Source organism: Asterias amurensis, chromosome 9, assembly GCF_032118995.1.
Source record: "Asterias amurensis chromosome 9, ASM3211899v1".
In the NCBI taxonomy this organism is placed as follows: domain Eukaryota; kingdom Metazoa; phylum Echinodermata; class Asteroidea; order Forcipulatida; family Asteriidae; genus Asterias; species Asterias amurensis.
Window position 1 is genome coordinate 2,631,592 of NC_092656.1, and position 23,496 is coordinate 2,655,087.

The 23,496-nt window shown below is 39.5% G+C and overlaps 1 protein-coding gene across 3 annotated transcripts in view; it reads right to left on the reverse strand.

Annotated features, from left to right (window-relative positions):
- LOC139941368 (thrombospondin type-1 domain-containing protein 4-like) overlaps positions 1-23,496 on the reverse strand; it is a 149,974-nt gene that overhangs the window by 34,109 nt on the left and 92,369 nt on the right. For all 3 annotated transcript variants that reach the window (XM_071937829.1, XM_071937828.1, XM_071937830.1), the window contains 5 exons: positions 22,739-22,940; positions 22,155-22,327; positions 21,433-21,642; positions 16,882-18,631; positions 4,417-4,546 (listed from right to left, as the gene is read on the reverse strand). In XM_071937829.1, the coding sequence (XP_071793930.1) occupies positions 4,417-4,546; positions 16,882-18,631; positions 21,433-21,642; positions 22,155-22,327; positions 22,739-22,940 (2,465 nt within the window). The remainder of the gene's footprint in view (positions 1-4,416; positions 4,547-16,881; positions 18,632-21,432; positions 21,643-22,154; positions 22,328-22,738; positions 22,941-23,496) is intronic.

Consider the following 23,496-nt stretch of genomic DNA (forward strand, 5'->3'; position numbering starts at 1 on the left):
CTTTCCTACAATATAAACGGTGGTTAACCTTGAACAGCATTTCTTACAGCGTAACACAGTGACTAACTCATGACAGAATATCGCTACGGCTGCCTGTGTAACTGTAAACAACTTACAGATGAGACTCCTTTATCATCAAGACAAACTTCAGACAGAATTTCTTTTTCATTATACTGGGTTGTAACTAGTAGAAGTAACTTATCACGACAGCATTATAATGAATAGGGTAGGTGGCCTTAGCTTTCGATCCAAACCGGACCTTCTTCAGAGGCATAAAACAAGTACAAACAAATACATATTCATTTATAGAAAAAGAGAGGGGAAAGGGTAGGATCCAGAAAGAAGCGGGAAAATACCAGCCAATCAAAGTTGCTCTTTCCAGAGACAATTGGTGGCTATGAACCAATAGGAGTGAAGTGGCGAGGACAAAGGATGTTTAGTATGAAAGAAAGGATTACTGGACCATAAAAGTGGTAAATGTATTGTTCGACAACAATGCAGGGAGACATGAAAGGGTAGGACAGCATGATATATATATTTAAAAAAAAAAAAGAAAGTAATACACATTACTGAGAGTAATGTGATGGGTTTTTGTACCAGCTCAGCCCAGTTCCCGCCAGACAAAAAAACAAACAAGGATAATCTTCCACTCTAAATGTTTTCACAAACGTTAACAAGAACCCAAAACACTGCACACAGTACTTATGAGGGATTACTTTCCAACTCCTACTGGAGTGGCTGTATAAGCCCCAAGACAAATAATGGAATGGAACCTAACACGGCATTATTTAAACCATCATTTTGTCTTATGAATTGCTGATCTTAAGGGTAGGTATTAAGATCGCAGTCAGATGGCCACGACATTTGGCAAAGCCGAGGGGTGACTTTCGTGGAACAGACGAAGGTACACCAGCCTTTTCTCTATTGTTATGAATCCTTGTTTGGATTAAGTGAACAATGTTTAAATGAAGTTATTTCCTGAACGAGGATTGATCATCTTTGTGCATGGTGTTTCAATACTTCACTGTTCAGCAAGAATTGTCAGGGGAAATTAGCGTTTTTAAATGGCCCCTGTGGAAGGGGATGTAAGGAAATAACTAATTTACATCTATATTCCTTCTACACTTTTTGTTGAGTCTTAATTTGCTTTTGTGTCAGAGCTGACTCGGGGGATCAATGGCTGAGTGTATCGTATTCCTTTTTTCTTATTCATTTCTCAAACAATACTTACAAATCTGAAAGAAGGACATGTTGTTATTAAATGATTTGAGTATAATTGGTATTAACTGCAGAATATGACTCAGTGACATGTTTTGATACACTGTGTTCTTGTGCCTCCCGCAGTGGCCACCCCCTACCCAGAACCCTTTCCCCCCTTCTTGTTGCCCCCCCCACCCCCTACCACCATGAGATTAAAAAAAGGGACAAATAGATGATTTGATTCATGATTTACATCTTTCGCTTGCCCCCATTTGAAAAAGTATGGTTGGGCCACTGGTCTCCTGGTTTTCATTTCTCTATCATGGCCAAGTTAAAAGGGTTAAACTTTTTCAATTATGATTGGGTCTGTTGGAAATGAAAGACCCTAAGTTATTAATTTGAATAATAATCATATCATTACCCTTATGAGTACAATTTATTAAAATGTATTTTCCTAATGTACTTGCAAGCTCTGATGGTTTTTCCCCTCTTGTCCAAGAAGGCCCCCTGTACCCTACCGACCCTTCCTGCATCCCCTGCCTGTATTTATTACACCCTAACACACTTCCTGAAACTGAAATAGCAACATGTTTCCATGCATTACACACACTCCCCACACGCACGCTATGCTGCTTTCTTAAAACAGTCGCTAAAGGTCACAATTTTAAAATTGAAGATCTGATCGTTTTAAAATTTGAATTAAAATAATATGAATAGTGACTTTATAGCGCTTATTATCCGCTCATATCCATCACTCATTGGCCCTCAAGGTGCTTCAACATTCAGTATTTTCCTGCAAGAAAGTGGAACTCAGTTTTGACCAATTCCTTTACACTAAAGCACCATGATGGTTGACAAAGTGCTGTGGAGCAACATGCAGCCAATCTAACATTTGCTTGGCGGTTGTTATTTTTCAGGTTGCATTGTAGCCCGTTTTAGTGATTACACAGTTGATTAGGCCAAAGGTTCAATAGGGTTTTGCTTTAAGTTTGTCTTCAAGTGCTAAAGGTAGCAGTCTATCTCTTATAACTTTTTACTGTTTATAACTGTAAACTGTTAAGCGTTGACTGTTCACCCAACTTCTTAAGAAACAATCTCCTTTGTTGAAAAGGGTTGTACTTTGAACTCCCTCTATGCATGGAGGAAGAAAATATTTTCTATGTCAACCCAAACGCTGCTGTCATTCACTGTGTGCAAAAGATAGTCTACTGTATTTCTGTTGCAATGCCTCTACCCCAACTTATACACACTTTACTTTAACGTTTGATAAACTTACACAATTTAAAACTATCGCCGGCAGTGTAAAGCTCTGGATCCTACTTCAAAGTATTTCTTGTTGTATTGTTGATTCTTTAAAACTTCTTATAAATGAACAATATAAAACCATGAAACCAACTAAGCTCAAGTTCAGCTGGGGTCAAAAACTGGCAATATTTTGTTTCTAAATTTCAGACGCAACAAAAATAGAAAGAATGTTGACGCCAGAAGCAAATTGGCGCCCAATTGTTATAAATACCCATTATAATATGACTTCATACAATGGGAGTAATCTGATTTGAATAGAGTCATAACAATACAGGCCGGTAATATTATTGTGGGTCTATTAACGATTCTGAATCCAGCTGTAATATGAGCCCTGGGTTTGGATTGTTACCAGAGTGGCTAAAGATTGCTTGCATTCTGAACAAGTGGGCTAAATAAAAACTGCATAAATTTTAATTTTAAACAGCCTCAAACTGTGAGTCCTGTTCCAGGAGCAGTCGCAAAACCAGAGGGGCTGAGGTGGCAGCAGTTGCCCCATAATACAACCTCCCCCCCCCCCCCAATATGGACAGAAGTAAATGTAAAAGAGAATGGTTCAATACGTTGTACATAAATTTCCAAATGATGTCTGCCATCATTTCCTGTTACTTTAACCCAAGTGAGATGACATAAATTGGCCCTCTGAGATTACGACCTACAATAATTTTTCAATAATTTTTTTTTTTTATAGACGTGACCCGTCATCACTTCATCACTTTCACAGCTTCACTCGGCTGGCCTGGTTGTGTAATTAATCACATTTTTTAATCGGTGTAATCGTAAATCAACAGATGTCTAGACAAGTATGGAGGATTACCAATAGTCCAATAACCAAAGGCTGCCCTTTTTCTCTGAAAAAAACCCAAGATGTCACTGGTTATAAATCTACACTGACATAAACTAATAAATATTATTGTCTGCCGTTGTTTATCACTACAGGTGTAGACATTGTTAACTTGTAGAATAAGACAAGGGTTTACAAGGTGTAAAGTTTCGGGGTTTATTTAACGAGCTACAAAACTCTGGACAGTATATTTGTTATTTTCTTTTCATGTTTGTATACAATAAAAGAAAAGATTTTTTTGAAGTGCGGCCAACATCTGTGAAAACATGCTGTACGAGCAAAATGTGGGTTTAAAGGGAAGTAATCATTCAAAGTAATCTAAATTTGGAGACAAAAAATAAGACACTGTGACAAATCTCTTCTTTTCTGGACTTTTAGAATTACTCATGTCTAAAATTTTAAGCGGTCACACTGAGTTGCGCTGGATAGACAGTGTGACAAAATGGAGTGGTAGAAGTGTGCAAGAGCTTACCCCACAATGTCCAAAAAAATTCTCCCAAGGGATTCTCCCCTGTATTGTTCTTCTCCAAAACTGAGGTTCATTCTGGACCCCAATTTCTGGATATTTGGCTGAAGCATGCTGAATTGAACAAGGTCTTTGGAATGTTTCCACTTGGTAATTAACTTGGGTTTAAGAGCCCCACTGTGGAGCATTCTGTATGGTTTCCTCTTGATATTTGTTGAGAAATTAGAAAGAAAAGAAAAAAATACCATTAATGTCATTTTCTACGTATCGGCCAAAACTTTCACTTATCAGGGCCAAATTTCATAGAGCTGCTAAGCACAAAAATTTGCTTAGCATGAAATTTTCTTCCTTGATAAAAACAGGATTACCAACAAAATTTCCATTTGTTGCATATTTCTTGTTAATGGTATTCAGCTGTTCTTATCTTGAAAACTAAGCAAATTTTTGTGCTTAGCAGCTCTATGAAGCCAATCGGGCATATCAGCTGTATATATGCTAGCTTGTATGTACATGGGGAGAGCCATGCAGTTCCTACCTTAAAATCACCCCACAACATCTATCTTGTAAACACAGACAGAGACAAACACAATTATGCAATACTTACACCGGTGGGCATGGTTCAATGTTGCATGGTATCTGGCGGGTTGCTGGCCGTCTTGTTCCATCACACTTACTAGGATCTTCTCGTTTGAATGTCAACCAGTGAATACAGTCCACTCTGGTATGTTGGATACCTGCAGAAAAGAAACAAATAATATCAAAATCAAACATTTGAATGATAATTAATTTAAAAAAAAAACCATAAAAAAATTACTCACTCATTAAAAATTTTGGTACCTTTTGTCATGGCCATGACATGAATCCCTACTCATTGTGGAGGTGTATATAATTTAACTTACTTGTAGAAGTTTCAGCTTCATTACTCGTCAAGTTTTTGAGGAAAAAAAGAAGAAAATCACAGACAAACGTTTTTTAGGAGAGTCGCTTAAATGCATCGTACATACTGAGCAAAATTTTGTCTCACTGAGATGAACATTATTGCCTGAAATTGGTTTACTCATCTCAAAAACTACAGCACCTCCGCAAGTACTATTTTAAGAAAAGTTTTCTATCATCATTATCGTAAGTTTCATGTAAATCTGTAGGCGTTTGTGTTTTGTGTTGTACAAAAAGTACCCAAAACCTTTTAAAAGTCATCAACCTCCTTTCTTTGGTCTCTTACAAATAAACTGGTTCATGAAGTCCATGATAAACTGGTAACATTGCTTAACTGGGGGAGGGGGGGGGGAGGTAGCGAGAAAGTTCTTTCATTAAAGAGGCTAAAGTAGAATGATGAAGCTGTTCAAAAACCAGTGCTCTCTGAATAACGCTTAGTGGCACCGGTCTATAGAGATAGAAGGTCGTAACAGGCAACTGCCCTAACCCCACCCCCACTCTAACACAAATCAAAGAACAATTTTACCCCCTTTCACTTGTTTTTTTGGCACTCCTCGGTGACATTGTGCTCACCTGTGTAAATCAGTATTGATACCTTTTCTCAATTACAAGGAGTATTACAAGGCATTGTGGAGCTTACAGGATAAATCTCAAATTTAAAGGTTTTACTTTTTGCGGATCAATCTTCACAACCCTCCCTTTTTAGTTGGAGAGAAAACAGCCTCTAGTGGTACTCAGTCGGCCAATCTCTCATGCATTGTGTACTCCCAACCCCAATGTCAAAAACTATACAAATCTACACTAAAGGAAGCAGGTCCGAGTGTACTTTTGAGGGTGAAGTGGTCTATTCAAAGAGTTTGTTGTCAAGAGCTAGACCATAAAACTGCTCTGTAAAACTCAAATTGGGTGCTTGTATTTTCAAGAACATGGCTTTTGTTATTTTTTTTTTTTTTTTGGGGGGGGAGGGTCTTTAATTTGAAAAAACTAACTATGTAAATAACTTTGTTAGACATCATTGCGTTATTCTTGTCTATCCAACATGAGTCATCTACCAAGGTGTTTTGGGTGAGAAACCAGGCTTTCTTCGTCTTCTCACCCATTATACACACTAGCTATGCCATAATAACTTATTCCTTCGAGTTGTAAATCATCTTGCGACCCTAGCCCATGTTTCTCTCCATCATTCTGAAATCTAGTCACTCCTTGAGAATATCAATTTCTACCCAAAGCTTCCCTGGGTTTAGATCAACTTGCTTTACAAAAAAGGACAAAAAACACCAAAAAACAATATAAACACAGAGACATACTGCCTGCTATGTAATGTCAGACTTAGTTTCACTGGAGGTGAACATGGTCACTCCCTCTGAACTTCTCGACCCTTCCTCCAAGACCCAGCACCCCAGCAAAACCAAAATGTTCCTAACAAGAAAAGAATGTGATTTATCATGAGTGACAGAACCACAGTTCCTTCATGACTCAAGTAATTTGTCTTGACATGAGAACTGAAACGAGAACCGCTTTTCCGCCAAAATGAATTCTGTCAAAAAAGTATCCCGAGAGGAGGCCGGACATTTTTACTGTTGTTTTTATTTATCGGGATGTCTTATGGGCTTGTTTAAAAGAAAATGTGTATATGAATGTGTTTGTTTTTCTGTGACTGTCTCAGAAAGGTTTGCTTAACAAAATAAAAAACTGTAAATTGCTTATAAATAGCTTGATGGGTTAGGGGCCATTCACAAGTACTTTTTTGTTTGGTACTGCGGCATCAAGTGAGTACAAAATGAAATTGGTCATCATCATTTTTTAACACATGTATCGCCCAATTTCACCCTGAATCCACAGTCAAATTCTGCAAAGTTTCATTCCTATTTTTTCACTAAATTAAAACAGCTCAACCAATCCGAATATATGTACTTGGACATAAAATTGTGAGCAACAGTTACCCATACAGACAGAGTAAAGGGCTTCAAATGTACTTTCCCTGAAGCCCAAACTCACTCACAGTATTCACTGAATAAGTATTAGTTTTGAAAAACCAACAAAAAGCCTCGCTGTTTGACGGGTAATCAGCGAAAGCAAACACTTCAAAAGTACCACTGCAAGGCCGGGCTGTTTTCTTTTACTATTTTACGTGCCTCTGTGCAAAGCACACTGGAACATGGCATTCTTAAAATAAACACAAAATTGCCCCACTCCAAACACTGCTTGGAGAGTTGCAACATGGGGTGTAAAATACTAGTGAATTACCCCAGTGAATATGGCAAATAATATAATGAGAATACGAGAAAGAAAAACACAAGTGGAGGCTAGCCAGAGGGGTAGCACGGTCGTTGTTGCCGAATTTGTCAAACTGACGAACCAATACCCCTCTGGATTGGACGTATTGCAACTGTAATTCAGTAAGAAAAACACCTTATCAGGACTTGCTGTGACTGTATGACAGGCACAAAAAATATTGAAACTTATTGTGTGTGTTATGGAACATTTTGTGTCAGGGCTAAAATTTTACAGCGGGCTGCAGTAAACTGACAACCAAACAAGACCGGTGGTCTCGTGTCTGTCAGTTTTATAACAATACCTTCACTGTATTAAGTCTTGAACTGAAACAATTTATGTTCAAATTTATGTTGACTTTGAAGTCCGATACATAACTTTCAACTCTGTTGAGAAATGAAGTATACTTTTAAGTAAAATATCCATGACGACAAATGAGATAAATCTTCAACAGTCTTATTGCTTGTTCAGTTAATTAAACTGTGTTAGGAATTTGTCTGTCATTTTGATTCTGGTCATGTGAGAACAAATTCTGCTTCAGAAAACATTGTGAGCAACAAGCCTTGTTGTTGTCATATAGATTTTTTTCAAAAAGTTCAGCCCTGTTTATGTATTTAAAAAAAATATTTTCTTGTAAGTTATTGTGGCGGTAATGAAGTTCGAATCCAAATTTGTTTTTCCTACTCATGCCAGAATTAGAATTCAGAATAAAAAAACACTCCTATTTTTTCCTGTCAATAAGTTTCTCATGAAACTGGAATGATTGAGACACCCTTTCTCACAACTAACCGAAACTTAAAAAGCAAAACTAGGTTTATGCCTTTAGGGATTCTTTTTAATTGAACATCAAAACCCGAGAAACTGAAGTTCAATCACAAGCAAATCTACGCCGGCTTTCATGCAGGAAGTTGTGGGTTGCCCATGCGACGGACCAATGCATGAATGTGACGCCAGCTAGCCTTACCAACCCGGATTTCCAACTTTAAAAACTGTGAAGCGTGAGAAACGCAACAATCAGGATGTATCTTGTTTGCAAATTTATAGCACATTTCGTATGTTTGTAATTAAGATTACTACATTATTGACACCTTGTTTTGAATGAAACAAGCGCTGTTAACTTTCTCCCCTCTCACAAGAGCCATAGAAAGAATGATTGAATTTAATCAGAGAAAGAAACGGATATAGCATGTCAGGATTTTAGGCAAACACTTTCTATTTTAAGAGTCAAGAGGCAAAATACATTAACTGAAACATCCTTATTAGAGAACAGCCTAATTCACTGACCGACATTTGCAAGGAAGCAGTCAATCTTGGAGATGGAATTCACTTCAGATTATGTGATAAAAGATGAAGTTTGATTTGAAATTGTCTTTTCTCTTTTACTATAAAAAATATTGTGCCCAAGCATCTTTGAAAGCATCAAACAGAAACGTTGGAAAGGGTTCCTCCCAAAGAACTTAAAGACAGTGGACACTATTGGTAATTGTCAAAGACCAGTCTTCTCACTTGGTGTATCTCATATGCATAAAATAACGAGCCTGTGAACATTTGAGCTCAATCGGTCATCGAAGTTGCGAGATAATAATGAAAGAAAAAACACCATTGTCACACGAAGTTGTGTGTTTTCAGATGCTTGATTTCGAGACCCTAAATCTGAGGTCTCAAAATCAAATTTGTGGGAAAAGTACTTCTTTTTCGAAACTACTCCATTTCAGAGGGAGCTGTTTCTCACAATGTTTTAAACTATCAACCTCTCTCATTACTAGTTACCAAGTTAGGTTTCATGCTAATAATTATTTTGAGTAATTACCAATATTGTCCACTGCCTTTAACAAAAGACAACAACTGTTTCTAAATGAGTGAGCTGCAGCAGCAGAGAGGACATCAAAGTACCACTTTACTGTCACATCAACACTCCATGACCCAATTCAATTTCCAGTTATTATCAAATCACTCGTTGAGTTGATCAGGTCAACAATCCCTTCCATCCAGAGGAATTACTCCTGACATACCCCACTGGCAATCCCAGAAATGTATCCCAGCAAAGTTGTCATAATCTCTTCCACTTATCGGACCACTTATCACATCTGAGCCTCTGGTGATCCCGCCCCATCATCATTGAATTCCTTAACTTTCAAGTGACTGCCTCTTGGGGGAGGGGGGGGGGGGACACACACACTTCAAGAAATAAGCCTAAGAGCATTTATTTTCATCTTTAGAGGAAATTGCTTATCTACATGCCATCTTGGCACCATCTTGTTTAGATTGCATTTCTGTCGGCACAGTTAGAACTGACCTCTTCCATTGAGACCGGTTTCGCAGAGGTTGGACTGCAAGATGGGAGTAAGAATCTTACTCAAGGAAAAACAAATCTTGAAGACAGTTGGTACTCAATTTGGTTAAAACTACATGGTTGGTGCAGCAGACCTTTGGGTTTCCCCTAAAATTTGATGAAAAAGCTTGTCTCTTGGGTTGTACAATAATTAAGAGGGTTTGTAGACTTTCTTCATCCCAAAAATATTGAACTTTTTTACTCATTTCTCAAAAACTACAGTACCTGAGCAAGTTATATTTGAGGGAAGCTTGCTACCATCATTATCTATAAACCAAGTAAATTTAATGAAAATCTGTGGACACTGTGTTTTGTGTTGTACAAAAAGTACCCAAACCCTTTAACTTGTCAAGTGCACTTGGACAATAAGCCCACTAGTGGATCAATGCCAAGTGTGAAATCATCCTGAGTACCACTTCAGATGGTCAATGGTAAGTGGGTATATCAACAGGCTGAAGGGTGGTCCCTGGAGCATAGAGCAAGCTCTCTGGAGCCATTTAACTACTCCCATCAAAAAGGGACTAAAAACATGCAAAGAATAACTTGGAGAAGAAGATGAAGGAATGCTCTAGGAGGGAACTGTTAGTTTGTCTCCAAGTTTTTGAGGTAAGACCGATTTAAAATGGCAAAACAGTCTGTGTATTCACAGTCACAGCTAACACAGAGAATTTTGAGCTCAATATTGCTCTCTATGTCAGCTGTGTATCCCTTGCATGACGTCATAAGCCCAGTACAGTGCCAGGGGTCTATACCATGCGACATCATTTGCTGGTAAAATTAACCAGATCGACCAGTTGGAAAGCTGAAAATCTGTCACAAAGGCTAACATGGCAGCCTACCAGAATTGCCTCAAAGCAGACACATAACTCCTATACATTTTATTTTTATGCAAAACACAGACTCTGACCTTGGCATGTTGAGGGTCCCCTCCATCTTAATTTTTAAATTGGAAACGGACATTAGAATGTCATATTTTTTTAAGGCTTAATGGAGGTGTAATTCCGTGGAGGATTGTAAGTGTGATATTACACCATGTGGGTAACCTCAGTACAACAGAGTGTGATCTATCAATTGCAATTATTATAACAACGCCCGTCTGGAGTCTAAAAACCCCATTCCTTGTAAGTTATGTCTTTAGTTTTTAATTGTGAATTTATCAATCAATCGTCCTTAAAGCAGGGCTCTTCAGTATGATGAATGAGTCTGTATCACTTACTCGGCGTAAATTGTAATACAAATCCCCTAAAGAATGTGGGATCATGTTCAGGGAATTATTTCAACCGGCACTTTTGCATAGCAACATATTTTGACAGGTCAGATGTGCACACAGAATGATAAATATTGTAGCGCAAATAATACCATTTTGCATAGTCTGTTGCTATGCTGTACAAGGGAAATCATTCACTCACTTCATCAACACTATTAGACAACCATGCCTGGACATAAGGTGACTGTAAAGAAATAAATGGACTCTAAACAGGCAGGCAGCTTTAGTAAAAAAAAAAATGCGGGAAAAGTGCCAACCACAGACGACACGGTTGACACACCAAAAACAAGGAAATCTGATCTGATCTTCTGGAAAGTTGCATATCTGTGTATAAAGTGGTTAAAGTCCGATCAAAAATTAAATGCAAATGAGAAAGTCAGCTTATGTCCACAGCTTGACGACAGGAAACTGCAGCAATGTCACTGTCAATATCACAGAGAGATTTTTTGAAATGACTGTCATCTTTCAGTTTGAAATGGCCTTGAGAACAACTGCATTTCATCTGACATGTCATGGATTTAAAGAAAAAAACATTTAACCGTCTGTAAAATCAGGAATGGATCCCCCAGTTGGGAGTTTAGCAGACAGGATAACCAATCACTCTTAATTTCATTTTCCCTGTTTTTCCCTCAAAGAGAACTCCCAAAGTTAAGAAAAAACATTCGTCTGAAATCCCCTCCAAAACAGATCATTCGTAGTCACATTTCGCCCCAAAAACATGGAAACAGCAACATGAAATCATCCATCATCAGCTACATGGTCTATTTAAAATAAAAATAAAAAGGAAATATATCGTACATGTATGTGATATGGAGACTGTGTCTATGTAAGTTAAAAATATTTGATTGAGAAATTACCTCTTCCCTAAAAACTATGTTACTTCAGAGGGAGCCATATCTCACAGTGTTTTATACTATCAACAGCTCTCCGTTGCTTGTCACCAAGTAAGTTTTTATGCTAACATCTATTTTGAGTTCCGTTAATTACCAAATGTGTCCAGTGCCTTTAGTAAACTCAACCATCCTAGAAATTGACAGTCCTAGAGACTGACGGTGCTGAAACACCCTGTCAGACGTTCTTTATCTGTCATCGAGACTCTAATGTGGAAATCGCCACATGAGTTTTGTCATCTTCACCTCTTACTGCTTGAAGACGACGGCGCGCCGTTTCGACTTAGTCCCACGCTCCCCTCGATTGATAACCTCTGGCTGACAACATGAAATAGGGAGGGCAGAGCGTGACTCCTAGACCTCCTGATATAAACAGGAATGCTGGAACGAGAATCTGAGAGGTGCACATAATGCGATGAATGAGTTCATGCCTTTCACATTGGGGCACAGCGGATGGAACAGTTGGACTTCATTTGGACCGATTCCCTCACCTAAAGGTTCATATTTTTGTAACAGTTTAAAAAACTGCACTTTTTCTGCTACCTGGTCGGGTTCATGCAAAGTGCACATAGATTGGTTTACTCCATGCTCTTGTTTTCAATTCTCCAACAAATAAAGCATTTGGATTCTAATAGAACGCTATAGCTATCTGCCGTGACACACACATAAGTTTACAGGCAAGCTCTAAGCAAACTCAACGAGGAAGCTATTCAAAAAGAAATTTCCACATAAATTTTCTGAGGATTGTAAGACATCAGCTTGAAAAATAACTTCTGTACTATCAAAGAATTCCCTTTTCCTTGCAATAATGTTGGTTGCCTCTTTGCCAATAAAAAATTGCCCAGTATGACCAAAGTGTGCCCAGGCCCTCACAGGGCACAAACTAGTTTTTACAGAAACACTGAAAAAGCAACAAAGTAAAGGACAAACTTCTAAAACCACATAATATTGCACAGTGAGGTATCAATATATTCAATTTGCTCTAATACCATGTGTATACTTTGCGGTGTAGATAAATAGCAAGAGCAGTTCTCAAGAACAAATCTACACAGAAAAGTATGAACATACACATGGTGTTACCGCAAACTAAATAACCTCCACAAATAAACAATACCACAAAACCACACGACAAAACCTCAGTACTAAAAAGTGATACCATATCCGCGGTAGGTAAACCGCAACGTGTATTAAAGACACAGTCCACTACCCTTTTTTTTTATATATGAAGCAATGATGGTTAAGTACTTCGCTCAAGAGCACATGTGTCATGACCGGGATTCGAACCCACACTCTTCTGCTGACAACACCAGAGCTTTGGTCCGGTGAAGCAGACCCCTCAGCCACTAAACACCACATGGGGGTTCCATTGGCATGAACTGGAAGCCGACAGCCACTCTGTGGTACTGATCTACATGTATCAAAGATGATACTAATTAATTCTTACGGTCACACTATCTTTCTGGGCTGGAATCATTCAGTAATAACGGATAGACCAATGAAATCAGACCTTGACACTAGCCTCATAAACAAAATGAAGTATCGCTCATGTCCAACTTACATTAAACTTTTCCGATTCACAGCTGGGCGACCTACGATTCAAGAGCTATTTGAGATCTATTTTGACTCGTTGCAGGATTTCTAGTTTGGGGCTAGGAGACTAGCTAGGGGGGAAGCCATGACAGCGGCTCTTGGCACAGACAGTGCAACACCGCACGATACAATCACGGCTACGATTATTGGAAATTTCCTGTTAGGGTTGGGGGTAAACTGGCCACAAGCTTCCCTTTTTTTTAACCGTTGGGAAGGGAAAGGATCGGTATTTTAAATTACGGATTGTATCAACACCCTTTGGCAAAATTATCCTCATGTCCGAGATGGCCTGTCAGATTTTGTTCTATGGTCAATTCTGTCACAGAACCCTTTTAGAGAGAAAAGGATCAGTGTATTTAGTAGCCCTAACCCCATGCCACTCGCCTCGCCTACAAAAACATCACAAAAATTAAACTAAAACAAGCAGCTCAGGGTTTGTCTGGCTGGTCAGGGAGGGACCATAAATATGGGATCATATTATTGTAAAAAGACTAATAGAAACTAATCATCAATAGGCTCTAGTTTTACAGAGTTTGTTTTGCTGCTTTTTGGTTAAATAAAAAACTCCTCAAGATATTCCAAAACCTGCCAAATTTGTCCACACAAGTCTCTGTCATGGCAGCTCATACAGTGTGATTCACCTTAATCCACAAGTTTTGAGTTGTTGTAAAAAGACTTTTCCCAGACTTGGAGAAGTTACAAAATATTTTAAATATTTTGTTTGTTGGAATTTCTTCTTGCATATTGTCATGAACAAAACTTTTTACATTTCCAGAGTATTGTGAAGCAGCCACATCCATGTCCAGCCCAGGGATGCCAGTTGGTGGCTTAAACAGGGGGCAGGTTGTGACGATATGGCTAATGGCTAAAGGCAGTGGACACTATTGGTAATTACTCAAAATAATTATCAGCATAAAACCTTACTTGGTAACAAGTAATGGGGAGAGGTTGATACTATAAAACATTGTGTGAAACGGCTCCCTCTGAAGTGACATAGTTTTCGAGAAAAAAGTAATTTTCCACGAACTTGATTTTGAGACCTCAAGTTTAGAATTTGAGGTCTCAAAATCAAGCATCTGAAAGCACACAACTTCGTGTGACAAGGATGTTTTTTTCTTTCATAGTTTTTTCGCAACTCCGACGACCAATTGAGCTAAAACTTTCACAGGCTTGTTATTTTATGCATATGATGAGATACACCAAGTGAGAACACTGGTCTTTGACAATTACCAAAAATGTCCACTGTCTTTAACCATCCATGTTGAAAAAATGAAAAGCTAGCACACAAAATTCAACCTACTGAGGAAATGGATTAAATGACTAAAAACACTGTAAAGTTTCTCTTTTCACTCTCTACCCACCCCAGTTGTCCAGGTGTTCAACCTATTTTAAGAACGTTTATCTTGCCCGAAATGTGGTCCGAACCGATAAGAGATAAATGTTGTTGCTCCCTCGGCAATTCCTGAGAGTTAATGCCATGGTTACCGATGCACTCCAATGCTATTGGATGTGATTTAATACTCCGCTCGGTACCCTGATGATTTACATCATGAAAGCTGGATCAATCTAGTCGACATTAGTCAATGCGATTGTGTGTCACTTTATTGTATGTGAGCTGGGCCTCATCATTCAAAGTTGCGTGTCACTGAAATTGTTTCAGTTGGGGGGGGGGGTGGAGGGCTTAGAGGGTTAAAGGGGCCACTCTACAACAGTTAAATGAATGTAAACTTTGCATTGGGGATAGAGTGTAAAACTTGTTTTCAATCTTGCACCGATGTGTATTAAGCTCTATTTATTCATTACTTTCCCAGTTTTTGTGAAAGAAAATTCAAAGGCAAATCCCCGGGGTGGAATTTAAACCCACAACGTTTGCAGTGCTAGAGCAGACTGTTTCACAGCTAGACCAACGAGCTATCCCTTTGGCTAAGAGGCAGTACAAATTGGTGTAAGTGGAAAAAACAAATTAGCAGAAACAGTTTGAGTATAAATTGAAAAGGATAAATTTTTCCACACTTTAAGTCGCTCAAACCCATAATTTCTTCAGCTTGCTAAGACCATGTGGTCATCAACCATCTTGCACTGACTGATCAAAATCAAAATTCAAACTCATCGAAATGTCACTACCCTCTGGTAAAGTGAGCCTGCTAGTTTCGAACGGAAAGTGTCTTCAAGATAAGACACTAAGGGATGCTAGGTTATAGGCTGGATTGCTGGATAGGGTTGAGGTTTCATATCTTTCAACTTTTTTGTATACAAGTAGCCAGACAAAAAGAGCTCTCTTTCATTATCCTAGTTAAGTTACTTACATCCTGTACGCACATATATGCACAATGAAGCTTTATATTTAGGTACCGTCTTGTTTTAGACAGTTAGCTCAGTGGATAAGCCCAGCTACTATAAAGTTATTAAGCTCCAAGTACACCAGTAATTGGATGGGAGACTTTTCTATACATTATCATGATTGGTTGCTTGTCACAAGGACAAGAAGTTTCGTTTGGAAGGGACATGAAAACTGTATAAAGGTCTTTGCTCTATGGTCCTTGATCTAAAATTAAGAGATTTGATAGGCTGTTGAACTATGAGCGCAAAGCATGAAAGCTTGCGAGTGCGAAAGCTGCAAGGCCTGGTTACGTATCCGTACATTTATCTTTGGTTATGAAAGCCCTACTCTGCAATCTGGGGTGTTCCATATGGTGTTATCTTAATTTTCTTATGAATTTGATCCGAGTTATAAAATATGGTTTGCTGGAGAACTAATTGTACCAAGCAAGCTTGTAGCGTATAGACAAGAAGGAGAGCAAAATATAGGCCTTTGCTTGGCCTCACAGAATCATGGTTTGTGGGAGAACTATACAAGAAATGAAGGGTCATAAAGCCAGACGTATGTTCTTGGTTTATCACTCAATGGCCAGATGACACAAAAAAATGTCAGGGCTTTTGGGATTAAGACTGAGTCACTTTCCCCCTTGACGGTTTCATTTCTCATCTTGCCAACTTTCCCTTCCGTTTGAGGTTCAAGAAATGTTATCAAACGACTTTGAATTTACAACGCTATGTAAATGCTCATGGACTGTAGGCCTACTGGTGGCTATTCACCAACTATCTTTCGTAGTCGTTGATAGGTGACTTTGTTATAACACGTGGGAAACGCTCTCTGTCTCGGTACATCTGGTAGACGAAGACAAATTCAACAAGGTGGAACATGATTACAGGAGAAGCACATCGTTGACAAAAGGGTCTGAAACCAGGGCCTAATTTCATAAAGCCTGGAAGCACATACCTTTGCTAAGCACAGACAAGAAATGCTTAGCAGAAACAGGTTACAAGCCAAAATTACATGATTGTTATTATGTTGTTGTGACTGGTGCTACACTTCAATAATTACTGAGCGAGAAATTGAGTTTGTTTCTGTTTAACAGCTTTATGATGTTGGGCCAGGGGCCTAATTTTAAAGAGCTGCTTATAAATGCGTCAAAATATTTTCTGCATATCATAGCAGAAATAATCAGGACACGAGTCACTAATTGTACTGGTAAGAATTGGATGGTAATCTTATTCTAGTAAGCATCATTTTGTTGTGCTTAGCTTATTTTTGTGCTTAAGCATGGTGGAAGTATAACAAGAGAGGTTTGCGGAAGCACCATGAGAATATCACTTTTGAGTAATGTTGGAATCGCCGTTTTTTTTATAGAACCAACACTACTCAAAAGAGATATTCAAATGGTGTTACCGAAAATCTCTTTTAGGTTGAGAATTGTCAAGAAATTTGTTTGCTCTCACCTCCAGCACAGCTTGCTGAGCAGTCCGTCAGTCCAGCATCCACCCATCCGTACATGACCTGGGGTGCATCTCTTCCCCCATAACGCCCACTTTCTAAGGCTGAGTAATCGCTTGACCCATCACTACTGCTCCCTCGCCGAGACTCAATGGGGTCTATCTGTAGGTAAGGCTGCTCCGATCGGGAGTTGGGCGGCTGTCCACCTTGAGAGTCTTGGTTATTCGGGTAGCGGTTGGGATACTGATTGGGGTATGGGTTGGGATTGGGATTAGGATTAGGATAAGGGTTGGGATTGGGATTAGGATTAGGATAAGGGTTGGGATTGCCATAGGAGCCTGGATTGGTTCCTGGGTACTGCCTCTGGTTTCCACTTGGGTTAGAGTTGGGGTTCTGGTTCGGGTATGGGTTGCGATTGGGGTATGGGTTAGGGTTTGGGTTAGGATTCGGATTGGGATAGGGGTTAGGGTTTGGGTTAGGATTTTGATTGGGGTATGGGTTTGGGTTAGGATTCCTGTTAGGATAGGTCGGTCTAGTGTAGGGATTTGTAATTGGAGTGGAGTCCTGACCAGGTGTGTATCTATATCTACCACCTTGATAGGGATTATCTGGTTTAGCAACGGGTTTCCCATATCCTCTACCATCAGTCTGTCCTCCTGTGCCCCTTTCTGGGTTAACTCCATCACCTTGTGGTGGATACATGGAATCTCTCCCCTGGCCAGGGTAAGTCTGCCCCTGTGTTGCGTACGTCTGTCCCTGGCTTTGGTAAGTTTGTCCTTGGGTGGGGTAAGTCTGCCCCTGGGTGGGGGTACCAGCCCCTGTGGAATCCCTTCCAGTCGATCCCTTTCTAAAGATTGAGTCTGGATACTCCCTGGCTTGGGTTTCAACTCCTCTGAATGGATTGAACGGCAGTGATGGCCCTCCGCTATCTGCTTGTGGCTCAACCTGACTGTCAACCTGCTGGCCGCCGCCTTCAGTGCCTCTAGTGTCTTTGTCTACTTGACCGCCGCCCTGTTGCTGACCACTTACTGGTTGACCAGGACTCCTGCTTGGCTGGACACTGACTGGTTGAACGCGGCCTTGAGTGATTGTACCCCTTATAGGTTGACGGCTACTTTGACCTTTGTCCGATTGACTGCTTGTCGGTTGACCACTTCGTTCTGGTTGGCCTGCTTGACCCCTCTCTGGCTGAGCTTGACCCCTGTCTGGCTGAGCTTGACCCCTGTCTGGCTGAGCTTGACCCCTGTCTGGTTGAGCTTGACCCCTGTCTGGCTGAGCTTGACCATTATCTGGTTGAGCTTGACCCCTGTCTGGCTGAGCTTGACCCCTGTCTGGCTGAGCTTGACCCCTATCTGGCTGAGCTTGACCCCTGTCTGGTTGAGCTTGACCCCTGTCTGGCTGAGCTTGACCACTATCTGGTTGAGCTCGACCCCTGTCTGGCTGAGCTTGACCCCTATCTGGCTGAGCTTGACCCCTGTCTGGCTGAGCTTGACCCCTGTCCGGCTGAGCTTGACCCCTGTCCGGCTGAGCTTGACCCCTGTCCGGTTGCCCTCGACCACTGTCTGGTTGCCCTTGACCCCTTTCTGGCTGAGCTTGACCCCTGTCTGGTTGCCCGGGTACACCAGAATCTTCATCCAGTTCTGCAGGTTTCTGTGCTTGGACTGTACCAGGAAACACTGGTGCTTTCCCCATGCCTGGAAAGACTGGTGCTTGGCCAGCACCGAGGACTGTACTCAGCGATACGCCTCCATTCACCTATAAAATTACAAAAATAAAATATAAACATTTCTCTCAATAATCATCGATCCCTGTGTTAGTAACAACCACTAAGGCAAAAAAAAAATGTCAAGTGTCCTACCTTTTTAAAAACAACATTTTTGTTCTTAGCTAAACAAAAAGATTTTGGTCTAAGATCGTTTAAATGTAACCTTTTTCTTTTTCATTAAAAAAAAAAATTAAAAAAAAATTAAAAAGGAGGCGGCCTCTAAAAAGGAAGCGGGGGGGGGGGGGGGGGGGGGCGCTAAACATGTTTTTTTTTATTTGGCTCGATAACTAAGATCAAGTCAAAAAAACTCACAAAAAACTTTTATTTTTTCAAACTAAACAGAGTTTCAATAGTCAAGTTTTAAAAGTACAGACACCTTGGTTTCATTCATGAACATTTTTTTTCCCCAAGAATGTTTTCAGAAAAGCAAACAGGTCATTCATAAGCCTCAGAGAAATATTCTGAAAGCGGAAACACCAGAGAGTGACACCATAAGCTCTATGGGATTAACTGATAATAGTTCACATCTGCAGCTACTCAAAATTACAGCATGAAAACCATTAAGGGTTCATTTAGTAGTTCCTCTACCGCCTCAGGCCAAGGTGCTCCCGTTTGGATTTCAAAAATAAACTATCAATGTTATTTTTCTTTTGTTTTAGCCAGGATGCCATCCTGAAGCTGTTAGGAGCTTGAAGGTAAAATGACCTAATGAGTGACACGTCTTGGGCAGCACTGTTTCCCTGCCCCACCTGGCTCGACCTCCCGTGTAGGGGTGCAGAGCATATGCTCTGTCAAACTCATGTGTGTGAAAACACCCAGGAACTCAACTTGGGCACCTTGATGCCATCGATCATAATAAATTTTTGAGCAGATGATATTTGAAATGTTTGTCAAGATCATTGGTATCACGTACCAGTACCAGTCACAATTCAAACACATAAGAAAGAACTGTGTACTAAACCCTCAGAATGTAAGAATTAAATATATTTTGCGAGAGGTGTTGGTTCTGGAACATCTAGAGGGGTGGAGCTACCATTGTTCTGCCCCTAGATCGCACCTTGTCAGTGAGAACCAGGGCCCTTTTCATAAAGTTGATAAAGCACAAAAAGTAGTTTAAAGGAACGTTACAGATTTGGTAAGAAACAAAAATCGTGAAAATCACAGATTTACATAAAACTTACACGGTCTAATGATGATGATAGTAGAAAACATCCCTTCAAATATTGTTGTCTGAAGTTTCATATTTGATGAGAAATAAATAATCTAAGTTCGCGTTTGGAGTTTACCGCTCAGAGAGCGTTTTATTCATTTTTGTTTTGGCATTGATGCAATGTAAAATTTGTAATCGGTTTTTCACTATTCTCTCATGACCCAGGTGGCCGATGGATCTTGAACTTCCACAGGTTTGTCAGTTTATGTATATGATGGATTACATAAAGTGCTTACACTGCCAGCAACTGTTTTGCTAGCAAAACCAATTATGTAATGTTCCTTTAAGCAAAATAAAATTATGCTGACCAGAACGAGGTTACTAGCCAAAATAGCATGCCACAGGCACAATCTGTGACTGGCATCTGGCTTGTTTTTGCTTAGCAGAAAATGTTTAAGCAGTATTTTTTGCTTTTAAAAAGCAGCTCTATGAAATTGGGCCCTGATCCAAATCGACCAACCAAACTCTTAATAGTGACTCACATCCCTGTGTTGTGACATAATAAAGGTGCTTGTCTACTACTCAATTACCAGGGACGATTGTTCAATAAAAAATGGAAATGAGCATCATTACAGCGCATCAGTCTCCACTATATCTTTTAGCAAGATTATTAATTACTTTAAGCAGGGTTTAATCTGCCCTCAAAGATTCTCAAAACTGTCCTTAAAAAAGTTTGAAAATTACCCAAGTATGTGAGTCTTTTGGATTTGCTTTGAGTAATTTCTGTTGATTTTGGTGCTTTATAAATGTCTTCTACTTGATTGATTGATTGCAGTGACTTAGCGAAAAAAGCAGGTCTGTGCAGACTCTAGATATTTCTGGATCCCGAATCCAATAATATCTATCCACTACATGCCTTCCAATGACCTCCGAACTCAATGCCACAATGCTCTGAAGAACATTGGTATCAAGATATGGATTACTTCTGACAGATAGCTTTCAACGAAAGATCACGTTTGATGCCCTTCTTTTAAATGTGGCTGATCTAGGATTCATTCTTTGTAACTGGGATACAGCGGTAAAATAACAGGCTGTTTCTTTGGAAAGTTGGTATGGCATTTTATAGGCTTTTCAGTCACAGTAAATTTTTTTTTTTTAAATGATCTTTCCATCAAGAAAACTCTGCTAAAGCTGGCAACAGCAAATCTCTCTCTTACTGTACCAACATTGGTTTAACATCTATTATGAAATGCACAAGTTTCCTGCTTTCTGACAAATTTCTGCAAGGCCTGCAGTCAAACAACTGAATCACAGTGACCTGACTTTGATTAATCCTGACCATATTAGGATCAGCCTTGTCATCTAACTTCAATGTTTTCCTTGCCTTGATCTGTTCCTGTTCCATCTCAACATCAGTAATGCATTTTGGTTTGCAATTGTTCTCGTTATTTATAAGATTTAAATGTTAACATATGTCAGATGCATTCATTGTTAAAATCTTGTATTGTTTTTTTTCTGGATCTAATGTGAACAGGGTCTAAGGTAAGGCTTTACAGCCCTTGTAGTTTCAGCCAGTTATACTAAAAAGGTTTTTACAAAAAACTCTAAGAACCCAACCCTAGTCATCCCGCATATTTGTACCTGAGTCTTTGGAGGTTTAGGATCCTGTCTATCCTGGCGGTCTTCAACATCAGGGATGACTGGGCGTTGGGGTACCCGGGGTGGGATGCGGCGGGGTGGTGGGGTGGTGACTACTGGGGGTTGCTCAATCTCTTCCTCTTCTTCAATAGGGGTGGATCTTGGTAAAGAGTACTCGTAGGCGATACCTGGATTCTTCTGTTGATTTATGACCTGTTGAGATAAACCAAAAATTCTTCTAACTTTTCAAATATTTGTGTTTAGCCCTTGAGAAAGACTCTGCTGGGGTTGAAACATCAGGCAATTAACTATTTGTTGAAACTCTTCAAATATGAGACACTTGTACAGGGATTGAGAAAAACTTTGTTTAAAGGGAAGGTACACCTTTGGTGTTTACTCCAAAAATAATTTACCATGAAAGCTTACATGGTGAAGAACACAGAAGAGCTGGTGATGTTATTAAACATTTTTAGAAACGAAACCCTTTGAAGTAATGTAGTTACTAAATTTCCAGTTTATTTTGTCTAAAAAATTACTTTAAAAAACCCACAAGTTTTAATAAGGTTTATGAACATCATGACATCATGCAAAACCACTGTCTCTATTTTCAGTAAGCTTTTTTAAATTTTTTGTTTTATAATTTGTTTTTCTGCGCCAAATCGAACTTCTATTTCGTTTAAATTGCCATTCAATTAATAAAAAATGTCTGAAACACTTTTACTTACAATGAAATTAAGATCTTCAGTTGTTGGTCCATCAGCAAAGAACTGCTCTCCGATACCCGTCCTACCAGGGGATCGTTTGTAAATGAAGTACGTCCCAGCGATTGAATAGTTACCGGGCACATCAATCCTCCAATCCATGTTGATGTATTTATTTCCATTGGTTCCCTCCAGGGCTGTTTATAACAACAAAAACAAAAACAGAACAATTTACCAAAAATTAAAGAAGATACAAGACTGCAAACTTCAGCCATATCTGGGACAAATGGGTATAGACCGATACATGTCTCAGGCAGATCTTTGGGATTCCAAAAAAGTTCAGAAAAATAATGTATATTTTTTAATACCGAAGTGATATGGTTAAGATTTAGTAGTTCGCTTTGTCTGTACTTTCAAGCCTTGAATTTTTTTAATTTCATACCAGCACACTTCTTAGACCAAACTGTACTGGGTCAAACTTGCCAATAACAAAGAGTTTTGATTCAAAATTAAAAACAATCCAAGTAAAGGTTTAAGTATTTGATTTGACAGCCCCCCCCCCCCCCCATAAAACAAATTTAAAAATATTGCCATGCTTTGCCCCTTACCCAAATAGTTCCTGCTCTTTGTAATTTCAGTGATGTTGATGTACATGGCCCCAGTTGGTATGACCATAACTTTGTGATAACCGTGCTCCATGTTGCTGGTGAAGACGCCCGACATGACTTCACACTGTGTGTTAGTGCCGCCACACACTCCACACTTGTCCATTTTGCGGTTTGAGCCAAGAACTCCATCGCAACCGATAGTCTGAAATAAAATGAAGGATTGTTGAAAATAAACACCAGAAGAAATATTGATAAGGAGCAATGGACTTCCCTTTAGTTTTCTCCCCTGTGTGCTTCTCCTTGTAAACCTCTGCCTAAGCATCAGGATTCAGTTTCGGTTTAAAGATGATCAGAGCACACAATGGACAACAAGCAGGGGCAAACACATAATTTAAGGAAGGCTATTTAATGTATCGCCCCCCCCCCCTTCACCCACAACCCTTGCTACATCCCCGATTCTAGTAAATCACAATAATACTGTAAGTGTAAGGTTCCTTTAACAATTGCACAACATCACTCAATCTAGATTCAATCTCTCCATACTGATCGTTAATCCTTTCAGGAACTGAAGAATTCCCTGAGGAGTCGGCAACTCATTCCCAGAAAACAAACTTATAAAGTTCCATACACCCCCACACAACTCTTGGCAGAGATCCTAAAAGTGCCAGAAAGATTAGCCGAGCTTAACCAGCACTGACATTTACTTTTCTTTAGTTGAGAAGGTTTTTGTTCTATTCTAACAATCTTAAGATGTCTTG